The sequence below is a fragment of the Nyctereutes procyonoides genome, unplaced genomic scaffold (assembly GCF_905146905.1).
Source record: "Nyctereutes procyonoides isolate TBG_1078 unplaced genomic scaffold, NYPRO_anot_genome, whole genome shotgun sequence".
Taxonomy (NCBI): domain Eukaryota; kingdom Metazoa; phylum Chordata; class Mammalia; order Carnivora; family Canidae; genus Nyctereutes; species Nyctereutes procyonoides.
This window is the reverse complement of record NW_026575160.1, coordinates 15987832-16010342: the sequence shown is the minus strand read 5'-3', so window position 1 is coordinate 16010342 and position 22511 is coordinate 15987832. Positions and strand designations below refer to the sequence as shown.

Genomic DNA, 22511 nt, shown 5'->3' with positions numbered 1-22511 from the left:
GTATTTCCCTCCTCAGAATAGTGAACACAGGCACTGCTGATCAAACTAAGAGGGAGAGTTATGACTTGTGTGTGTATGTGTGTGAGTGCGCATGCAAGATAATAGTAATGTGGTACATTTTTTTAAAAAGGAGTCCCTATCTTTCAAGATAGCAACTGAAATATTTACAGATGAAGTGATACTAGACCTGAGATTTGCTTCAAAATAATCCAAATGATGCAGGTGAAGTTTAGAGGACACCAGAGCTGATATAAACTGATCATTGTTAAAGTCAGTTAAAGGGGTGTTCATTATACTTTTCTCTTTAAATACATTTGAAATGTTCTATATAAAAAGTTATTTAAGATATGAACTGTAGGAAAACATGAAACTTTTAAATGATCATTCAATAAAATAGTGTTATTCAGTGTAAGCTAAAAAAATGAACAAAAGCTCCTTGGAAACCATTATTAAATATGAAGATGAGGCCTCGATTGGGTGCCATGTACACTATAACTATGCCTTGACCAAGAAAGCTCGATCTACTACATCTTTGGGATTCTAAGCCAATTTATAATCTGCTTTTCAAATTGCCAGTTGCCATCCTATAGTGGATTCTGAAATCGACTTGTGGGCCCTGACCAGTTTTTAGATGAATGAATTCAAATATGATAGAAAAAAAAATATCAGAGCACCTCACACGGACAGGGGGAAGCCCTGTTTGCAGAGCTGGTGTCTCTGTATGTGTGTGAGTGCCTATGCATACTCAGTGTTTGCATTTAATCTATTTTCACTATGGTAGCCAGAGTGGTTCTGTTAAAACTCAAGTCAGATCATGTCACTCTTCTGGAACCCTACAGGGACAGCCAACCTCACTCGGTACCAAATCCTAACAATGGCCTACAAGGCCCACCATGATCTGCCCCCCATTCTTGCCCAGTTCTATTTACCTCCTATTCACCCCTGCTCCATTGACCTTATTTCTGTTCCTGGAACACACCAGGCACACTCCTGCAGCCGGACATCTGTAATTACCCTCTGTCTGGAATGCTCTTCCTCCAGATATCTGCATGCTGGCTGCCTCACCATCAAATGTCAGCTTTTCAGTAAGAGCTTCCCTGATCACACAATGTAACATTCAGACCCACCCCCACTCCAGTATTTCCTATTTCCCTTCCTTCTTTATTTTTCTCCATAGAACTTATCACCTTCTAACATTCTATATGAACTATGAATTACCTGTATCATAATTATATAAAATTATGATGCACGTACTTGATAGGTTACATATATTTTCTTTTATCATCTCTCTGTATTTAGAAACTTCACAAGGAGCAGCATTTTTTGTCTTTTTTTCCTTCACTGCAGTAATATCTCTAACACTTAGAACATGGTAATACTTAATAAATAAATATATGCTGAATTATGTGTGTGTGGATGGTATGTGTGTGTATATATGCTGGCTTGTGATATGAAATGTATTTCTTAGTGTGGGTCGCATTCCGAAAGGCTTGTATAATACTGCCCTGGAGCACACTTGGAATATCTCTGGGCTTTACTCAGAGTGAGGCCTGAAATGTGAGTGCAGCACAGATACCCAAGAGTAGTGATGCTTTATACCCTGAGTGCCTGAAATAAATGGTGCCAATGGTAATCGCTATGTGAAGTATGTGTGTGGGGTGGGAGGCTTGTTCCCTTGGCGATACCACCAATGTACCATAAATTGGCAAGAAGAAATAGGCAAGAGTCAGAAAATCATAAAATTTTCAAGACTCTCAAAATGATCTGGTCCAACCTAATAATTCTACAGACGAGCATCAAAAAGTTACAAAATGATAATGTAATCTGCCCCAGGCCATATGAAAAGCAAACACTGGGCTAGAGCTGGCACAGACCTGGCCACATGATTTCTTGTCCAATGATCTTTACACACTCTGGCTTGCCATAAAAATAAAAAACGGGAATCTGTGCTCCAAAAGCCTGTCTGTTCTTCTTTCTTTGGAAATAACCTGAGATTCTTTCTCCAATTAGGTGTCAATCATCTATTTGTTGCACTCAAGGCTTGACAATTTGCAGGGCTCTCTATTTTAAAAACAAAGAGCTCCTAATGATCACTATTTCTCATAAATCAAAGCTTTAAAAAATTCCTTGCCATGGCAACCAGGAGTGGTTGAATTATCTACTATTATTCTCTGAATTTCTAATAAAACAATTCCAACTTACACCAGGCCCAGGGATGTTAAAGTCAGTCAAGAATGGGACATCTGGGTGGCTCAGTAGGTTAAGCATCTGCCTTCTGCTCAGGTCATGATCCTGGGGTCCTGGAATTGAGACCCATATTGGGCTCTCTGCTCCACAGGGGGCCCACTTCTCCCTCTGTCTCTGCCTCCCCCACCCCTCTCTGTCTCTCACGAATAAATTAAAAAATATATTTTTTAAAAAAAGTCAAGAATCAAAACCTTCAGTCCTTCCTGTCTAACTTTTCATCAGAGCTAAGGAATCTATCCAGAATCACACTCAATATTTTTCCATAACCATAAAACAAAGTGCTTCAATTCACAAAGCACTAACATGTGAAAAAGCAAGGCATCAGTAAAAGCTGTGAGTCACTTTAATTTGGAAGGGAAGCAGAAACATTCTGGTCGCAGAGTGAGTATTACTACAGGCTAAATACATTCAGCAATTTTCTGCTTCTCAACTAGACTATAATAAGTCCCTTGAGTGGGAGGGGCCAGGTTTCTTAGAACTCTCAGTATTTCTGTGGTGGCCTTAGAGATTTCAAAGACTGAGGATCTTCATGACATTACTGTGCCAGACACTCTTGGTTCCTCTGTCCTCCTTCACAGAACCCTGTACTGTTCAGATGTCCTCACCCCTTTGGGAGACGCTAGCCCCACCCCCTTCCAGGAAGGAGGTCATTGACTAGAGAGAAAGCATCATGGAAATCCTATCTCCTTGCCAGTGATTGCCTTGCATATGAGCATGTGACAAAACTGTGAGCAATGAGGCAAGGGAAAGTCTGCTGGGAGAAGAGGAGCTTCTGAGAAAGGCTTTCTCACTTTTCACACAGCAATGAGAAAGAGATTACAGGTATCCCCTGTTGTTCAAAAGTTTGCATTAAAAAAAAAGTTTGCATTACACAACTTCTCTTTTACAAAAGACCTACACTAACCCACATTTTCACTAACCAAATGAAACCCCCAAAAGATTTTTGCTTTTGCAAAAAAAAAGGGGGTGAAAAGCAAAGATAGTATTCAGCATTAGTTTTGCAGTTATAAAGGCAGTGGAGACCCCCAGCAGTGCGAATGGTCCCAACACGTTCCATTCCCAAAATTAGACTCAGCATCTTAGCATCTAGCCACATAGCTTTGAATGGTATCTATGAGCATCTGTGTTTTGTCTTGATTTATTTTGTACATCTATTAGCAATCTTGCATCCTAAGGTATCAGAAAAGTCAAAGAGAGGTTATTTTTTGGTCCTGGGAATGCTCACAGATTTTTCCATATAAATTAATAAAAAATGCCTCTTCACTTTGTATCATTTTGGCTTACAAAAGATTTCATAGGAAATCTACTTTCAGACAGTGGGGGAAACCTGTACTTCTTTACTCTTTCTATGGTGATGCCAGGTAGTACTGTTGTCATCTTGACATCAAAAGAAAAGAGAAGCTCAGGGCAAAGCTCCTCCACCAAGAGGACAGAGCCAAGAGAACTGTAGAGAAGCCAACAGAGTCAGATGCCACAGTGTTTGGTTACCCTATCTTCCACTTCTTTTCAGTGTTTTCTGTATTTGCAGTATTTTCTGTATTGCAGTATTTCTGTATTTGCAGCAGAAACCTCCTAACCCATATAATAACTGCACCTTTAAATGTTCTACGGAGGAAGAACATTAGCAAGAGAAAGTTGCATGAAGAGCACCTTTTGTTAGGGAAAGCTTGGCCTGTGACGTTAGAAAGTACAGCAGTCCCCCCTTTACCCAATGGGGGAGGAGAGACACCTTCCAAGGCCCTCAGTGGGTTCCTAAGTCCACAGAGAGAACCTCATATTTATTGTTTTTTTTCCTATATATACAAACCTAGGGTAAAGTTCAATTTATAAATTAGGCCCAGCAAGAGATTAAAAACAGTAACTGAGAATGAAATAGAAACTTACAATATACTGTAGTAAAAGTTACAGAAATGCAATCTCTGTCTCTCAATGTTATTGCACTGGACTCACCCTCCTTCTTCCTGGGATGATTTGAGATGATGACCTGTACCAGGCTGAGATGAGGCAGATGACGTAAGCACTGCGAGGTAGAGTTAGGCTACTATTGACCTTCCGCTGATTCATCAGAAACAGGAGTTTGCTTCCCAACATGGTTGATGATGAATAAGTGAAAACATGAAAAGCAAAACCACGGATCAAGGTGGACCGCTACAGGAGGACCGGGGAATAAAATCCACCCCTGGAGTGAAATGTCAGAGCAGGTACAGAGGCCAATACCAGGCACAATGCCCCTGGCCTCCATGTGCTGTTGGGTAGGGAACCCAAGGCAGCCAGATTTCCCCCAGGGAGAGGACACCAAAGAACAAATTCACCGTCTTGCATACTCACTTCCTCCCCTGGGTGCCAGGAAAATACTCCAAATGAGAACCTAAGGAAGAGGATGTTTCAGTACTTGCTTTGCCTCCACACTCCCATCAATAGGTATCTGTTTGTATTGGGGGTGCAGGGTGCCCACCTTTGTTGTGCCACGACGAGTAAGGACAAGCCATGAATAGTTTGAAGGGGAGTCAACCTTGCTATAAACTCCTATAGGCCACTGAAGATTGAAGCCTGCCCATGAAAGTGGCCATGCAGGGACTCTGTCCCCCCAAGATGCCAATCTTTATCTCCACAAGCTCCCCACCAGAGCCAGATTTTCCTCTAAGAGGCAGAAAGTGGATCTTATTCTAGCAGTCACTAAACTCTCAGGGAGGGGGGAGGGACTTCTACAACCTTGCACTCCAAAGCAGCAGGTATTTTTCAAATACTGATTGGTTGGATTCATTATCATGAACTATATGTGATTCTGGAAGACTTCATATTTGAAATATTCATATTTTATAGCATGTCTGAGCAAATGCATGTTTCTTTACTTGTTCAGAGTTACAGTAAACATTATTGGAACATCCAAGACAACTGTACCTGTGTAATATTTCTGACGAAGTATTTACAGTACAATGCTGTGATCTGACATGATCAAAGTGTGCCCACTCTTTGATTAGAAACAACATAAGAGCCAGCAGATGATACCCCGGGAAACGCCTGCACATGCATCCATCTAGTGAGGGTACCTGGAGGCAGCAACAGAAGCATCATTGTACTAGTAAACTCAGCAGTACCCAGGTTACACAGTAGGAAACTGGGTTCCCAGATGACTCACATTCCCCTTTGAGGGTGTCAAGAGTTTGTGCCCAGGGCTTGAAAATCTGCACAGAAATCTGATTAACCAGTCATGAGAAATGCACTGATTGCTTTGCCCAGCATCAGCAGAGAAGACCTGCTGTTGGCCCTCATTCCTCGGCCAGAGAGAGGATATCACAGCCTTTGAGGACACTGGGGAAAGAGGCATCATTGAGCTGACCCCGGGAACCAAGCACAGAGAACGCATCTCTATGGAACCTTCTGAGGAGGTGGGGAGCTGTCAGTAGAAACAGACAACTATAGGAATAAAAATGGGAAGAGGAGGGCTACCCCCGTGTGTTGCTAACAGTGAATATGGAAAAAAAAGTTTCCTATCTGTTTATGAGTATTCATCAAGGAAGGACTTGATCTATGGGGTTTTTCCCTGTCTGCTCACTTTAAACCTTTTCCCATTCTCAGCCCTGCTCTATCAATTTTTTTTGCCTCTCTTAACAACAGCTCTATTGAAATCAAATTCACAGACTCTACAATTCACCTGTTTAAAAGTGTACAGTTCAATGACTTTTAGTATATTACAGAGATGGGCAACCATTACCACAATCAATTTCAGACAGTTTCATCACCCCCCAAAAGAAACCCCATACTCATTGGCAGTTAGTTGTTCCAGTTTCCCTCCAGCCTTCCCTGCTTTAGGAATCACTTAGCCACTTTCTGTCTCTATGATTTGTCTATTCTGGATATTTCATATAGGTAGACTCACACAATATGTGGTCTCTTACCACTGGCTTCCTTCACATAACATTTTCTAGGTTCACACCTGCTGTAGCACGTGCACTGTATCACTTTCTAAAATCTTTTCTGTGGCTCTCCCTGTTCAGCTCTAGCTTTACTACTTATATTCCTTGAGTGGTTCACTATTCACTCCTGAAAAGTACTTACGAACTACAAATCAACTCTAAGAAGCAGTCCTGGTTCGGAGAAGTCCATGTGATTTTGTTGGGAGTCTCCTATTGCATTTAAGTGCAAATAATCCATATTATGAGTTTTAAAAGACCCCTAATTTTCTAAAAATCATTAAAGGCATGTAGCTAATGTGAACCAGAGACAGGAACCTTACAGAACTGATTTACATATAAGAGGTAAAAGAGGGGCTAAAGTGGCATTCCTCGACAATTATTGAGTGCCTCTTGCATGCGACACACTGTTCTAGGTACTAGAGATTGGCAGTGAGCAAAACAGACAAAAACATCTGCCTTTGTGAAGCATAGATTTTGGATTATTTCTTTCAATTACTTAAAGAAAGAAGGGAAATGAAGGTAATAGTAAACAAGAAATTCATAGTGGTTACCTTTACAGGAAGAGAGTGAAAGAAGACAGGGATGGAAAGGAGAAAGTAGGTGATGTTCCTAGACTGAGTGACTCCGTATGAGAGTTCTGTTGCTGTGCTTTATAACTTCCATGTCTGTGGCAGAGATTTACTTGCATAGATTGGATATTACATCAAATTTAATTTTAAAAAGAGCCACTCCACTGGATCAGAAAGTATAAATGAGAGATTTGTCTGAGCTAATTTAAAATGTTTATGGGAAAGTGGGATGCACAATGGAATCATACACTGAATGGAGAAATTCTAACCCAATGGGCTTAACACTTCAAGGTTTTGAAAAGTTGGTGAAGAGCAAGGTAATATATTTACATGAGATTTTTCAAGTTATATTAGAGAATCATGAACTCTGAGTGATTGTTTATCACCCAAGAGGGGAATCAATAGAGCGTCTATATATGACTGAAACTTCATGAGATCAGAGATTTTTATGTTTTGTTCACAAGTTTTCCAAGTTCAAATTTCTTTCACAGACACTATTCCATTTGATTTTCATAAGAATTATTAGCCCATTTTATGGACAAGAGATTGCAGATGGACCCAAATTAAGATAGCCAGTTGGTGCTGGTATTTGGACCAGCAACTCAGCTTCCCAATACTTGCCACACAATACCACTCTTGAAGTCTGGGGTTCAAATGAACCCACACTTATTTACCAAACCCAAGAGTGGATGTTAGAAATAAGTTTCAGAGACGAAAATTTAAAGCAATGAAAAGAAATACCAGTCCACTCTAGGGGTGGAAAATGGATGGAACTCCTTACTATAAGGAGGATCACAAGCTGAAACTACATATGCTCTCAGAAACGTGTCTACATGAATTCCTGAATGACAGATTTACACTCAGCTATTTATGAAAAGTTAGATGTCTGCAGGGCATCTCTTCCTTGAAAGTCTGCTGAGCATTTTTATAAAATACCTCTTAGTGCTATTATTGGGGTTAGAATGCTGAACCAAATAAGTACTACGGCAATTATTATATTCTTATGACAAATTACATTGTCTAATTCCAAATCATGTCTTCCGCTGGTAATTGCCCAGGATTTGCTGTGGTTATGTTCCTAATCTTAATCCAATATTATTTCAAGAGAGTTGAAAGCCCCTGTCAATTGCTTTTTTTCTCTGAGGAAGAATTCATATTTGGAAAAAAAAGGAAAAAGGCATGTGGGTTAGTTTGGCTGCTTAAAGCAAGCATGGGGCTCTCATGTGGATAAAGTTCAGGCCTCGGATGTTCACGTCACGTAGGAGGAAAAACTTCTGTGCCCTGACCACTGACAGTACATTCAACCTTGAACATTGATCCTAAGGGAGATAACAGAGAGGACACCTGGCTTGAACTAAGCAGGTCCCCAGCCAGAAAACAGTAACTCACAGGGCACTTCCTGTGGGAGACATGATAATGCTCTCTTTGCATATGAAAGTCAGCAAAATAGTGTTATTTACCCAATAAACATGACTTAACAGTTCCACTGTCTGCAGGGACAAACACTATAAAACAAAATGGCTAATTTTTCTATAATAAAGTGAATTTGAATGAGCAACTTAAATCAATATTAGGCAGCCGAATTATGTGTATTAATATCTACACATCATTAGCATAATCCCAAGTGTATTTTTTTCATTACTAAAAGTAATGCTAGGCTTGACTTTGCCTTTCCCTTGATATTAACTTTTATATATTATATATTTGGTTTGGAAATAACTTTTGCTTGAAACCTCATCTCCTTCTGCTTTCTGGATGTTACGTATACACACAAACATGCACATATAGACATATATACATGTATATAGACATAGATCACACATATACATGTTTTATACACATATACATATTCATGGCAAGAAGCCTCGGTACAAACATTATCAGAGAAGAATTTCCTACACAGGTCGGGAGAAAAATGTGTCTTGTTCACCCAACTTCTTAGCATTACAGGCTTTCTTTGGAGGAGGAGTACACATAAATCTAACAAGTAAATACGTAAAGTCTAGAATTATAGTAGTAAAGCCTAAAACAAAGCACAAAACCTGTATCAACAAGAATCTGATGGAGCTCAATTCCATCTCTCTCTCTATTACCTCATTTCAAAATCTCTGTACAGGCCCAGAAAAATGAAGGACATCTCTAGATGTCTGGCACTAAAGCAAAACAGGGACCTGAGATTGGGGGTTGAACTGGGCCACACAGAAGAGAGGGTATCTTTCTAGCTTGGAGAGTGTGCAGTGCAGCAACTATGGGAGCCATGGAGCAGTGAATCGGCAGGTTTCGTGTGGTACATTCTCTGATAAAGGCTAGAACATTCTCACTCAAGTTGTCCAGACCAGTGGCTGTCCCATACAAATATGATGTGAGCTATGTATCTAATCTTAAAAAATCTGGCAGCCACATTAAATTTTTTAAAGAATTTATTTATTTATTTATTTATTTATTGAGAGAGAGAGAGCGCGCGCGCACCCAAGTATGAGCAGGAGAAAGGGCAGACAGAGAGAGAGAATCTTTAGTAAACTCCATGCTCAGTGCAGAGCCCAACTTGATCTCAAGACCCTGAAATCATGACCCGAGCCAAAACCAAGAGTCAGATGCTTAACCAACTGAGCCACCCAGGTGCCTCACCACATTTTTTTTTTTAATTAACCAGTTGAAATTGGTTTTTACAATATCTTTTTTAACCTAATATCCAAAAAATATAATCATCTCAATGTATAACCCACATAACAAGGTTATTAGTGAGATATTTTATATTTTTTTGTTTTGTACTAAGTCTTCAAACTCTTGGTAAGTATTTTACACTTGCAGTGCATGTCCAGTCACACTAGCCACATTTCAAGAGCTAAACAGCCCATGTGGGCAGTGCAAGCCTCAGTCTTGAGATACTTATAGGTCAGACTATTGTAGGCCCGTGTTGCAGCCACACACTCTAGTATTTGTTGCAGAAGATTCACCCTTCAACCCATAGTCCCTATTTTCTGTTTTCTTGTCCCAAACATTGATCTCTTGGGTGTATTCCTTAGAAGCAAAACTATTCAAGAAAAAAAAAAAAAAAAAAACTATTCAAGAAAAAGCACTTTAGGGGCAGCCGGGTGGCTCCATTGGTTGAGTGGCTGGCTCTTGATTTCGGCTCGGGTCATGATCTCAGGGTGGTGAAATCAAGCCCCAGGATGGACTCCAAGTTCAGTGAGGAATGTGCTTGAAGTGTACTCTCTCAAATAAATACACACATCGTTAAAAAAAGAAAAAAGAAACAGCACTTTATATTGTTAGTGTGCAATTATGTGAAATAAATAAGGAATGCTAGGTTTTATTTCCTTGAAGAACACAGTGCTCAGCCAGTCCTGAGAGTACAGAGGGCAAGATGAAATCCAGGTACTGGGCGTCTGATCAGAGAAAAGAATTGCAAATGGTCATCACCCACCCAAGTGATACTGTGATTCACACTACCCTAAATTTATGATCTGAGTTATGTCAATAAGGACTAAGCCATACAGGCCACGGGCCTCTGGCTATTATGTCTGAATCCAATGGCCTCAACATTGACCTCTTTCTTGATGGTTGTTTGACCCTTTAAAGATACCATCTACCTTTCCATTTTCTGGTTGCCCTTGAAGATGGTAACAGAAGTTCAAGGAGGGCAGCTTCCTTTTCTTAGGAACGGTCATGTTTCTGAATCTTACCTGCATTCATTTTCTCCCAATTAAATGTGCTAATTCTCAAAGCTAACTTTATTTTCTAAAAACCAGTGCATTTGGGATCCCTGGGTGGTACAGCGGTTTGGCGCCTGCCTTTGGCCCAGAGCGCGATCCTGGAGACCCGGAATCGAATCCCACGTCGGGCTCCCGGTGCATGGAGCCTGCTTCTCCCTCTGCCTGTGTCTCTGCCTCTCTCTCTCTCTCTCTCTCTCTCTCTCTCTCTGTGACTATCATAAATAAAAATAAAAATTAAAAAAAATTAAAAACCAGTGCATTTGCTTTGCCCCATATGTGGGCCTTTTGCAGCAGTAAAATACTTCTAGGCAAATGGTTTGCTGATGGCAAGTTGGTAGAAAACCTCCTTTAAATAGCATGGCTTGGGGGATCCCTGGGTGGCGCAGTGGTTTGGCTCCTGCCTTTGGCCCAGGGCGCGATCCTGGAGACCCGGGATCGAATCCCACATCGGGCTCCCGGTGCATGGAGCCTGCTTCTCCCTCTGCCTGTGTCTCTGCCTCTCTCTCTCTCTCTGTGACTATCATAAATAAATAAAAATTAAAAAAAAAATTTAAATAGCATGGCTTGGATATGCCACTAGCAACCTCAGTCCACACGTTCACAATTTTCTTATTTTCTTTATGATGTTTTGGAAGAGATACAATTATAAGATCCAAACTACTTCTGGACATGGGCATTTTTTTTTCCTCTTTGAGGGCAAAATTATAGCTCACTGTGGGATTTTTTTTTAAAAAAGAGATGGATTTGTCATTAGGGAAATTAGAGACAATTTTTTAAAAGGCTTGAATCCAATTTCAAGACTAGAAGAGTTTATAAACATTTTAATTACTCCCTAACATCATCCTCTAGCTGTCATTCCACAGTTCCCCTCAAAGTTATGAAAAAATTATTTTTAAAAAAAACAATTTGCAAAATTAGTGAAATATAACCAAAGCAGCACTACAAGCAAATACAGGAATGAGAGAACATTCTATCAAGGTTCCTATCTGTAGCTTATTATTTTACGTTAGTAAGGTCCCTGTCCTAGAACCACCTTCCCTGTTTACCAGAGCTGACCAAAAGAATCTTCACAGGATGATGGAAATGTTCTATTTCTTCATGGTCTAATATGGTAGCCATGGACCACATGTGTCACTGAGCACTTGAAATGTGCCTAATGCAACTGAGGAACTGAATTTATTTAAATTTAAATTTAAATTTAAACCACAGCTACATGTGGCTCGTGGTTACCATATGAGACAGCACAGCTATATATAGTTAGGGCAGACGCTAGATCACTTAAGTCCTTGTGCCTCTATTGGCACAACAGCCTTGAGATCTAAGGCTCATTTAAAATACAAAGCACTTTATGACTTCTTTTTTTGAAAATATTAAATAATTAAACAGAACAGCCTTTATGAAGCCAGACAGAAAAAAGCAGCTGTAAGAAATTCTCTAAGGATAATGCTACTCCTTAGGATGCGCCAGGAAAGGGGATGGAGAATGAATGTTCTGGGAACATGGGTCCTAGTTGCCAGTTCCAGCTCTCGCTCCACCACCAACTAGCTGAATAGCCCTGATTCTCTTATGTATGTAATTCTGGAATCTGCTAAAACAACCTGCAAGCCCCCCTCCTCACTTGAAACCTATAATGATATGTAAAGTTAAGGGAGCTTGGGAAGGAAAAGACATTTTCTCAGGTAGGAGTGTTGCATAGCTCTACCTGAATGCCTTCCATAATTTCAGTTCCTTTACTTTTTGCTTAAGATATAAGCTAAGAAATATATATTCTTCCCCCTGAGGATTCAGAATCTGGGAGTTTCATGAGGTGATCACAAGACTAGATAAGCTCACATGAGATGGAATGCTTTTAAGACTTCAGTGAAGACAATCAATTGGAGGCAAACTGTACTATTCTTTTCTACCCCTCAGTCTTCTTTCATTTGGAAAATTTTCAAACCTTAGAAAAGTTGCAAGAATAGTACCATGAACACCTATAGACCCTTCACCTTGTGAGATTATTCTTAAGAGCAGATATCCATAATTCCAATTCCCCAGGCGATCTCTCTACAGAGTATTCACTCGGTAATATCTCCCAGGTCCCAACGGTAGTGAGATTAAGCTTTGGTCAGGTTCAGTGTGGGTCTGGATAACTACCAAGGGCATCAAAATAAAGCACAGATGTATTACTGTATTTTCTCTGTTAACAATGAGCATGCATTTCAGCCTTAAACTTTAATGTCAGACACTTTCAAAACATACACAGAAACACAAACCAACCCTTTATGTTTCAAGAGGAAAGAACCTGATCTTTGAAATTAAGGAGTCGTTCCTCCAACCCTACCACCTCGAATCCAAGCCCCATGTCCTCTCTGAACCTATGTGTTTGTTTGCAAAAGGGGATACCTGGTCTGCCTTAAAGAAATACTCCAAGGACTACATGTAAACAGAGTGAGACATAGTAATCATTCAGTATTGCTAGTTGCCTTTTCAGTTTACTAAGCATTTTCCCAAGTAGTGCTTCAGAAATGACAACCCTGTGGGGTAAATTCATCAGATACCACTATTTCTGGTTTAAAGACAAGAGGACTGAGGCTCACTGATGTTCAGGGCAGGAGGGAAGGAAGGGGGAAGAATCTGCATCTGCGGAGCAGATAGGATAGCCAGGTCTATGGGAGACAATACTTCGATTACCCTGTTAGTGCTCACATCAGTTCTGGGAACAGGCTGTCATATCTGCAGTTTGCAGTGAGGTACTTAAAGCTCAGAGGCTATTTTTACCAAAGGTCACACATCCTTAGCTAGTTGTATAGCTTGGTTAAGTATGTGGTTTAAGGGCCTATGGTTAAGGGTTTGGGAACTTTCCTTAAGGGTTCAAGAGTCCTGGTTAATGGTTTAAGGGTCACAGTCAGGGCTTGAAGCCTCTTGAAGAGCCTTAGTTAAGGGTTTAAGTGCCCTGGTCAATGCGCTAGTTAAAGGTTTCAGCATCCAGATCTTCTGACTCTGAGTTTAGAGCTCCGCCTGCAATATCTAATGAAGACACATGTCAGAACGGGAGATTTCTTGCCAGCCTAAGGAAGCTGACTGATTCTCCAAATCTAGTGGATTCCGGCAGGAAAGTGGCATCCAGCCTTTCTTGCTGCAAAAGTGTCCTCCCCAGCAGGCTCACCAAGGCAAGGGGTGATTGGCAGCCTACATAACGTGTAGACGATGTCTCAACTCCAAGAATCTTATCTGTATAACCTCTGACCTGACATGATTACATTTTAAATAAGGTTATTCACTGAAAACCTTTATTAGAGAATGTCTATGGGAACTTAGGCATTGGATGATTTAAAATAACTCCTTATATGGCTGAGGTTGGGTGACTTGGACAGGCCAAGCTACTGAAGCAAGGCAAGGCTGTAATTAGGCCACGCTGTAAAGATTATTCAAAGATTGGCCCCCACAAAGGTGTTCGATTAATAATAAATGAGGGGAAAAGCGGGCTATTTGCACAACTCTTGGTGGGTACAGAGCTGCAAAGTTTTATCGCCCCGTGGCAATGCACACATGCCGGGTCCTCAGTCTCAGATCCCAGGGAACAGATACATGGGTCCCATTGCAGAGCGGACTGCCTGGGGGACTAGCACTTTCCTAACTGGATTTTCCTCTGGCCATGGAGGCTTTAAAAACACCTTTGCTTTTGTTAGTAACTTTGAGACACATGAGTGTGTTTGGTCACACCAACCAGCCTGCATCAGAGATAGAGGCATCCATCTGATCCCCTGACCAGAATCCATGTGAGAAACAGAATACCAGCTTCCATTTCCAATGAGCAAATGTAAAGAGAAGCAGGAAGGTGCTTTGGAAGAGGATTTGGAAACTCATAGTCAAGTAAGACCAAGCACAGGGTTAATGAAAAAGAAAATTCTAAATAGAAGTCTGACCAACATAATCACGGGTAGGAAAACAAAAAGAAGAGAGGAAGGAAGGAAGGAAAGGAAAGGAAAGGAAGAAAGAAAGCCATTCATTTTGAAAATTAAATGACACACTTCAGGAGTCATGAAATGTGAATACATTCATAAAAGATAAATGATGGGTGGGTGATAGATGGATGCTGTTAATCATAATAGGTCTATCACTAGGTCCCTTTCTCTTTCTTTGATTCTAACCATCTTGGCAAGAATCTTGATCTTCTGGCAGAAAAACTCCTTTTCAAAATATATGTGACACTGCTCATGTCTAGGTGTTCCAAACCCCATGTCCGGTTATTTTCACCATTGTGCAGAAACAGGAGATCCTGCAGAGCAGCAGCCGGCACTCAGCAGTGCTAACACCCGGGCCAAGCCCCAGGTTGCAGCTCAAAGAACACACTGTCCAGTTAAATCCCACATGGAGCGGCCTCAGAAAATACCTGGTGTTTGTGTCCCCCGAAAGCTGAACAAATGGCAGGGTCTTTTAAAACACTTCATTGGGTTTGTGGGAATGGGGGGGGGGGATATGGCATTTTGGCAAATGTACACATATCAGTGGGCCCTTGTCAAACACAGCAAATATGCAGTCATGCTTAAGTCTTTGCTCTCAGATTCTCTATCGCTGGGTTCATCTGGGTTACTTCAAAGGGCCAGTGAAAAATCTAATAGGTTAAAAGGAGATGTGGGAAGGTCACCAGAAAAATAGCAAAGAACAATACTCCCTCCATCCGAGTGAATGATTTCTTTCAGAGCATTAGTTTTGGCTTTGTGATTTTTTTAATTTGCAATTTTTTTGAAATAGTAATTTTTGGGGGTGAGTTAAAACGACAAAAATCATCATCCCGACCCTCTAGGTAATTATGAAATTAAATTACCAGCCGTTATCACTGAAACAAAGGTAAAGACATTTCTTTCACACAAAATTGGGTATTGAGTATTTCTGAATAATTCAGGGGTCCAAGAGAAGACTTCTAAGTGTGAGTGTCTGTTTTAACAAAGATATTGTTTTGTAGTATTGGATCCATGGAGTTTCTAATTTTATATATATATATGTCTTGGCAGAATTATTATAGTTCAGTTTTACCTTCTGTATCTAGGGATATGAAAGATTTGTATACGTCACTGGTTCTGACCCTCCAATAATGAGTAATGAAAATTCCTGTTTATCATTTCTAGGATCAAGCCAGTGTGACAGCACAAAATAGCATTATTTATTTGGTCCACATTACTACTGCATAGAATCTGGAGAAATAAATGCCTCAATTCATTTAGGAATGTTCTTTTCCCAATTAAGGTTTCAATGACTCTACACATAAATACTGATTTTTATCTTTTTTCATCTGCATGTTAATTTAAAAAGTCTATGTTGATTTAATTTTTATAATACAGTGTATTTGTGTTCTTAAAATCTTAACAACTTCTTATCCTGGAGGTCCCTTTAATATTTAATTTTTACCTTGTTCAGTTACTGGAAAACATCTCATAGCTTTTTTATTTATTACTTTACCTGAGTTTATTTCTTTTATTTCTTTTTTTTTTCTGTGAAATTACCCATTTGGCAATCACATCACTAAAATGCAAAAAGTTCTTATTTCAATTACAAAAGCCAATACAACCCATGATTATTAAGAAAACTATTTTGCAAATCAACCATTGTTTATTTCAGAGTACAATCAAGTACCACAGGCTAGAGTAAAATCTTAAGGACAGTGATTTCTTTCCCACTTAAAATAATAAAGGTAATCAAACCTTCCTGCCAATCTAGGTGATTGTGAAATTTAATTACTAGTAGTTATCATTAAAACAAAGGCAAAGCAATTTCTTCTACACATAATTGAATATTCCAGAAGAAAATTTCTGAACAGTTCTTAGAAAATGTATTTAAAAATTAATTTTAACCTGATTATTTCATTTGTTATGTCTCAGTTGCAAAGTAGAATAAATGACACACTTGGGTGTTGTTGTTCAACAACAGCAAGTGAGAACATATTCTCAGGAAAATCAGATAACTTTGAGCTTAATATTGAGTGAATTATTAGATCTTGACTCTCTGTGCGAACACAACCAAACCTAAATCTTGCAGATCTATTTCTCCAAGAGAGGTTTAACCCATATTATTCGAGTTCACCTCTCCATATGCTTATTCGCTACAGAATCCACTGTTCCTTTTATACTGCTCAGTTGCCCCAGTATGTCCTAAAGCTTCCAGAGCTGTTCCATCAAACTCACAGCTACCTGAATGGAAAGAAAACCCCCTACCTACCGTCAGCAGTAACACCAAGGGATCTAACACCTCTCTGCATGATGCTAATGAATCTATAAGCTTAACTGTTCAGGGAAGAGATACCCCCTACAAAATGGATCAATAGCCCTAAGAAAGGAAGTTGAAAATGAGGCTCTGGACTTCCCATCTCCAGGCCTTTGCCTAAGCTCTTCCCTCTTCCTGAAATATCTTTCCCCCCTCTGTTCTCTGGAAAAATAACCCACTCATCCTTTCAGTCCCAACTCACAGGTCACCTCCACTGACCCCTGCATACTGAGGGAATCACTCTTCCCTGTACTCTCCTCCACATAATTCATTTTATCCAACAGGAATATACATTACTATTTTTAATAGTTTATTTATTTATTCATGAGAGAGAGAGAGGCAGAGACACAGGCAGAGGGAGAAGCAGGCTCCCAGCAGGGAGGCTTACGTGGGACTCGATCCCCCGGGTCTCCAGGATCAGGCTCTGGGCTGAAGGAGGAGCTAAACCACTGAGCCACCCGGGCTGCCCCTACGTTACTATTTTGTTGTCCATCTCTGCTGCTGGGTGACGAGGCAAAGGATCTTAATTCGTCTTTCTATTCCAAACACTTGGGACAATGCCCAAAACCTAAAATACGCTTAATAACTGCTTATTTAATAGACTTCAAACCTCAAGAACAAATTTAACATGCAATGTAAGAGGCAAATTTTATGTGTGTTGGATTTCTTTCTGCACCTGAAGTCTGAGCCATGAAGGGCCTTCTATTTCATTCCTCAAGGGAGCAAAATGTATTCACACCAAACACTTCCTGAGTGCCATACCCTGTGCTAAATGCTCCACACACATTATCTCATTGAATCCACACAGCATTCCTATGAGTAGGTCCCATTATTAACATGAGCCTTATCTACAGATGAGGAAATTGAAGCTGGGAAAAGTGGAGTGACTCTCTCCAATTGACCCTATTGGTGAATGATGCAGCCAAAATGCAAGAACAATAATCCTAGAACTTCAAAACTAGACAGAATCCTAAAATTACCTTCCTCACTCAGCCTCCTTGAAGCTGAGGGTTATAACTTACTTCCTGGCACATAGTAGGCCCTATGTGAAAACGGTGATGAATTGATGGATGGAGTGCCGCAGCTGTCACCACAAACAGGCTCTATTCTTTAGTGCCCAACACCTCTCACAGGTGTGAATTGCTTGTGTCATCTGAATTATTCATGATCCGCACCACGGGCAAATGTGCTTAAAAAGAGAACTACAGCTTCTTGTATTTTTCAAGACGAAGGGTCTCATTAATTGGTATATTGAAAAACATAAGCTCATGGGCCAGTCTGATGCACGCCAAAACCATATATCCCTGCCCACTTTTTGAATGTCGGTGCCCATGTCATTTCCCAGTTGCCACTAGGATTTAAAATCGTGGTAACTCCCGCAGGAAGGAGAGCCATCTAAGCTCCCCGTATCCTATCTGCAAAGCAATTGCCATCATCTAAAGCGAGTTCTGTGTGACTTCAAACCCACGTATTTTTCTGAAGCCTGAATTCAATTTTTCAATCAGGTCTCTTAAGCTACACCAAGATCTGAACACTCAGATGCCACAGCATCTGTAATTTCTGCCATCGGTAAATCATGTGATAACACTGACTTCTTGTCTCTTCTTCGTTCTTCTTTCCCGTTGCCACCTCTCCCCTACCAGTCCCTTTTCTAGAGGGCAGTCTTCTGAGAGGAATAACCATATGCTAATCGTAAGCCAACATCACTGTACTTTAAATTCAACGTTAGTCAACCAAAATGAATTGAAAAGCAGCAGCAGTGGTTTGGGGGCACTAAAAATACGCTGTAGCATTTGCTGAGTTCTCAGAATTAAAACCACAGGCAGTCAACTTGTTGCTGCTCTTAATAAGATATGACTGTTCTGCCCCATTGGCTGCTACTACCAGAAACTTGAACTATATCATATGCCTAACAACACTGTGCTTTTGATTAGTTGGCAGTGATCAAGAAAGGAAGTGCTATTTCCCTGGGACTGAACCTGCCAAAAAAGATAACAGATGGCTTTCAAGGGATCACCTTGTGTCCCATCACAATCGCACCTTAGTCAAACTCCCCTCCTATTTATGGTTACGTTAGTTACACATCTATAGATTGGGCTGATTTAGGACAGGCTTGCCCCATCCCATGGTCCCAACCAGGTGATTCTTCACCTGAGTTTAATGATTGAGTAATTGTAACAACAACAACGACAAACACACACACACACACACACACACACACACTAGGATTTAATGCCATATTAACATACTGAGGATTTTCCTTAGGATTTCAAGACCATCTAGACCCCTGAACGCTGTTCGCCACACTCCAATGTCTTCTCAGCTGTGCCTTTAGGGTCTGTCATTAAAGTTTGCAGCGACCAGAGTGGTAGAAGAATCCTACCTAATGCATCATTCTGATTAGAAACCTGTCATACTCAGGAACCAGAGGGTCCGTTCCTATTGATCCCTAGTCCTTCAGACTCATTAGCAGTTTTTTCCCCTTCAAGGAGACCTGCTGACCAACCCTATAAAAGCTGAAAGAAGCGCTCCCTCTGCTCAGCCCCACTTGACAACCCAATGTACGCCTGGAAAGTGAAATTACAGAGAGTATCATAAGAAAATGTCCAAGAGGCCACAGAGGGAAATCACGCACACACACACTTGTAAAGCGGCAGATTGTCAGAGGTTGGGCTCGACCTTCCTTCCTCTAAGTCGCCCGAATTCAATCAGGACCGGAGCGACAGTACGTGTCCCTTCCTTCCCCGGGTCTCAAACCGTGCCCCCGCGCTCGTGTCTCCACGGAGCTAATTTCTGAAACAAACAAAGAAAATCAAGTGTGCGAGGAGCCTCGGGTTCGGGCCCCCCCCCCGGCCTGGCGGGCGCCGCGCCGCGAGCGGGTCCGTGCGCCCCGCGCCCCCGAGCCGTGCGCGCCCCTCGGGCCGGGCTCCTGAGGCGCCGGGGTGCGCGGGGCTCCGGCTCCCTCCGCCTGTCGCGGCCGCCGCGCCCCCAGGACCCCCGGGCGCCGCCGCTCGCCCACCTCCGCCTGCCGGAGGCCGGGCGCCGCGGTGCCGCAGCGGGCAGACGGGACAAGTGTCCCAGCGGGCGCCCGCCCCGGGAGAGACGGGGTGGCCCGGGATGCGGGGGACGGGGGGCGGGGGGCGGCCACAGGTAGGCTCTGCCCATCCCGGGGCGCGGGGCGCGGGGCGCGGGCAGGGGGCGCGGGGCGGGCAGGGGGCGGCAGAGCCCCGCGGCAGCCGCGTCCCACGGGCTGAAACTCACCGGAGGACACGGAGGAGCCGGACAGGCTGGAGTTGCTGGACGCTGCCATCTCGCGCCCCGCGCGTCGCTGCTGCTCAGCCCCGCTGCGGGTGCGGACGCCGCCGCCGCTGCCCCGGCCCGGCCGCTCGCAGCCTCCGCGGCCCCCAGCCCATGGCAAAGTCCTGGGGACGCGCGCCGAGCCCCAGCCTCCGGACTCGGCTCGCACTTCCTGCTCCGCCAGATGACGCGCTCCTGCCGCCGCTATTTATTTGTGGTTTCCGTCCCTCTCCGCGCCCGTGCACGCTCCCTCCGGGGCCCGGGGGTAGGTGCGAGCGCCCGGAGGCCGGGGCTGGGGGCGGCCGGGGCGGGCGAGCCGTGCGCCTCCAGCCGGGCCCCGGCGGGGCCCCGCGCTCCCCCGCGCGCGCCCGGGCGGCCCGGGGGCGCCCCGCCAGCTCCCGCACCCTCCCCGGCGGCGCCCCGAGCGGCCCGGGCCCGGCGGCGGGAGCCAGGCGCTCCGAGCGACCTCCCCCCCTCCCTCGGCCCCGGCTCCGCTCGCGCGCACACAAAGGAAGGAGCCGAGACGCGGGAGCTCGGGGGCTGCTTCTGCGCCGCGCGGGCTTGACAGCTCCGGAGACCCGGGGCCGCGGGAGGAGGCCGGGGGCTGCGGGGCGGGGGGGCGGGGGGCGGGACCCCGAGGTGCCCGGGAGGCCGCCGGGGGGCGCGGGGCGCGCGCGGAGCTGCTCCGCGGTCTGGGGGCACCCGGGAGTGGGGAGACGGCGGAGGGGCTCGCCGCCCGCGTCCCGGCCAAGACAGCCGGGGTGGGGGGTCCGGAGGGCGAGGGCGAGGTCACCGGGGACACGGTGCCGGGCAAAGGGGGCCCTGGGGCGCCCGAGCGGCCCTGGAGCGCTTCTTGCACCCCCCTCCAAATTGTCCTTTGTTACTCTGCAGCTGCGGTCCCTGCCCTGCAAGAAGGTGTGTTTCCTAAAACACCCTGCAAACACCCTAGCAAGCCCAATCCAGAGGCGCTTAAGTACACCTCTCCGGGGGCGCCCCCCTCCTCCTCCTCCCGCCCCCCCCCCCCGCCCCAGCCACTGGACACTCCACTGGGCTTTTGGGGTTGCCCTTCAAAGAAATAGAGATGTTCCAAATATGTCATCAGGCCCACACAAAGCCCGGGTGTCCAAAGAAAGAGGTTCTCTGACTCGTCTGGTAAAGGATCCTCACAAAAGACTTGGCAGCAGGTCCACCCGAGCCCTTCCTTTCAGGATAAGGACTTGCTGAGGTTGTGCGAGAGAGAAAGAGACTTGAGCGCACGGTGTGTACCTTTCCCCTGTATTTAAACGTAAATTAATTTCACTGGGAGGAAATATCATACGGATTTAAAAAAAAAAATCTATTTCACGCTCCCAGCAGGGTAATCGGTGCTTTCAATCCTGAAGCAACAGAAAACTGTGAAATCTGAAGAGAAATTGTTAGATCAAAGGAAAACGCAAACATTAAAGGAACGAAAGTACTCTCATTATGTAGCAAAGTGGAAAGTGTTCACATTGGGGTAGTTCAATTTTTTAAAACGTGGTTAAAAGGACAGAGTCAATTTAAAAATTATCAGGAGTGACACAGGAACAGCAGACAGTCCTAGGGGGCTCACATCAACCACGCATCCAATGTACAGTGAATGATAAATGTTGAATAATCATAATATGCACTCATGTCACATTTTCTAGTTGATTTAAACTTTTTTAAAAAAATTCCCTTCAGGATGCCATCCCAGCTCACCTTCCCAATAAAAAGCTCTCTCTCTCTCTTTCTCTCTCTCTTTTCTTAAATGCAGGTTTCTCAACAGTTGAGGGCTCATGAACCCACCTTAGCCACATTGAATCTTCCTGACCCTCATCTACATGGAACTTGGAACATCCCTGCCTGGTATAAGGAGACCCAGGCACCCACACTCGTCCTTTTTTTTTTTTTTCTCTTCTTGCACAATGCACCCCCAAAGCAGGCTAACCTGGAATCCTTCAGGGATATATGGCCCATCACACTGACCTCTCCATCACAACTGACTTCCTGCTTTCCCAAAGTTCTTCTGATCAAAAACACATCTACTATTTGACTAGCAATCCATGTATCCCTCCAGATCTTTAGAAGGTAGACTGGCTTGGCTTTGTCACCCAATAGAGTTGACACCTATCGGGCTTTGAAGAAGAAGAAAAACAACACAGGAATTCATACTCTGGTTCCACCATTTATTAGTTACGTGACCTTAAACAAATTACCTACACTCACTGAGTCTCAGTTTCTCCACCTGCAACCCAAATCCTGATAATGTAGGGTGTTATAAAGACTTAATGAAGTGTATAAAGCCACAGTGTACCTGGCAGACAGTTTGTGTTCCATAGGTGGTTATAAATTGTGTACCGGAAAGGCCAAATCTTTGCTTCAAATAACTTCTGCTTTCTCCATTGCATTGGAGATAACGAATCAGCAGTGACTTCTTCTACCAGAGGAAATGTCTAATCTTTGGCCCGAGGTTTATATCTTTCTTGCTCCAAATTGGGCAATACCCAACAGGTTTCATTATT

The 22511-nt window shown here is 43.3% G+C and overlaps 1 protein-coding gene across 1 annotated transcript in view; it reads right to left on the bottom strand.

Moving 5' to 3' along the window:
- CHN2 (chimerin 2) overlaps nt 1-20300 on the bottom strand; it is a 297968-nt gene extending 277668 nt beyond the window's left edge. Inside the window, exon 1 of the mRNA XM_055314524.1 lies at nt 19954-20300. Coding sequence (XP_055170499.1) covers nt 19954-20002 — 49 coding nt within the window. The 5' untranslated portion in view covers nt 20003-20300. The remainder of the gene's footprint in view (nt 1-19953) is intronic.
- Nucleotides 20301-22511: the final 2211 nt, after the last annotated feature.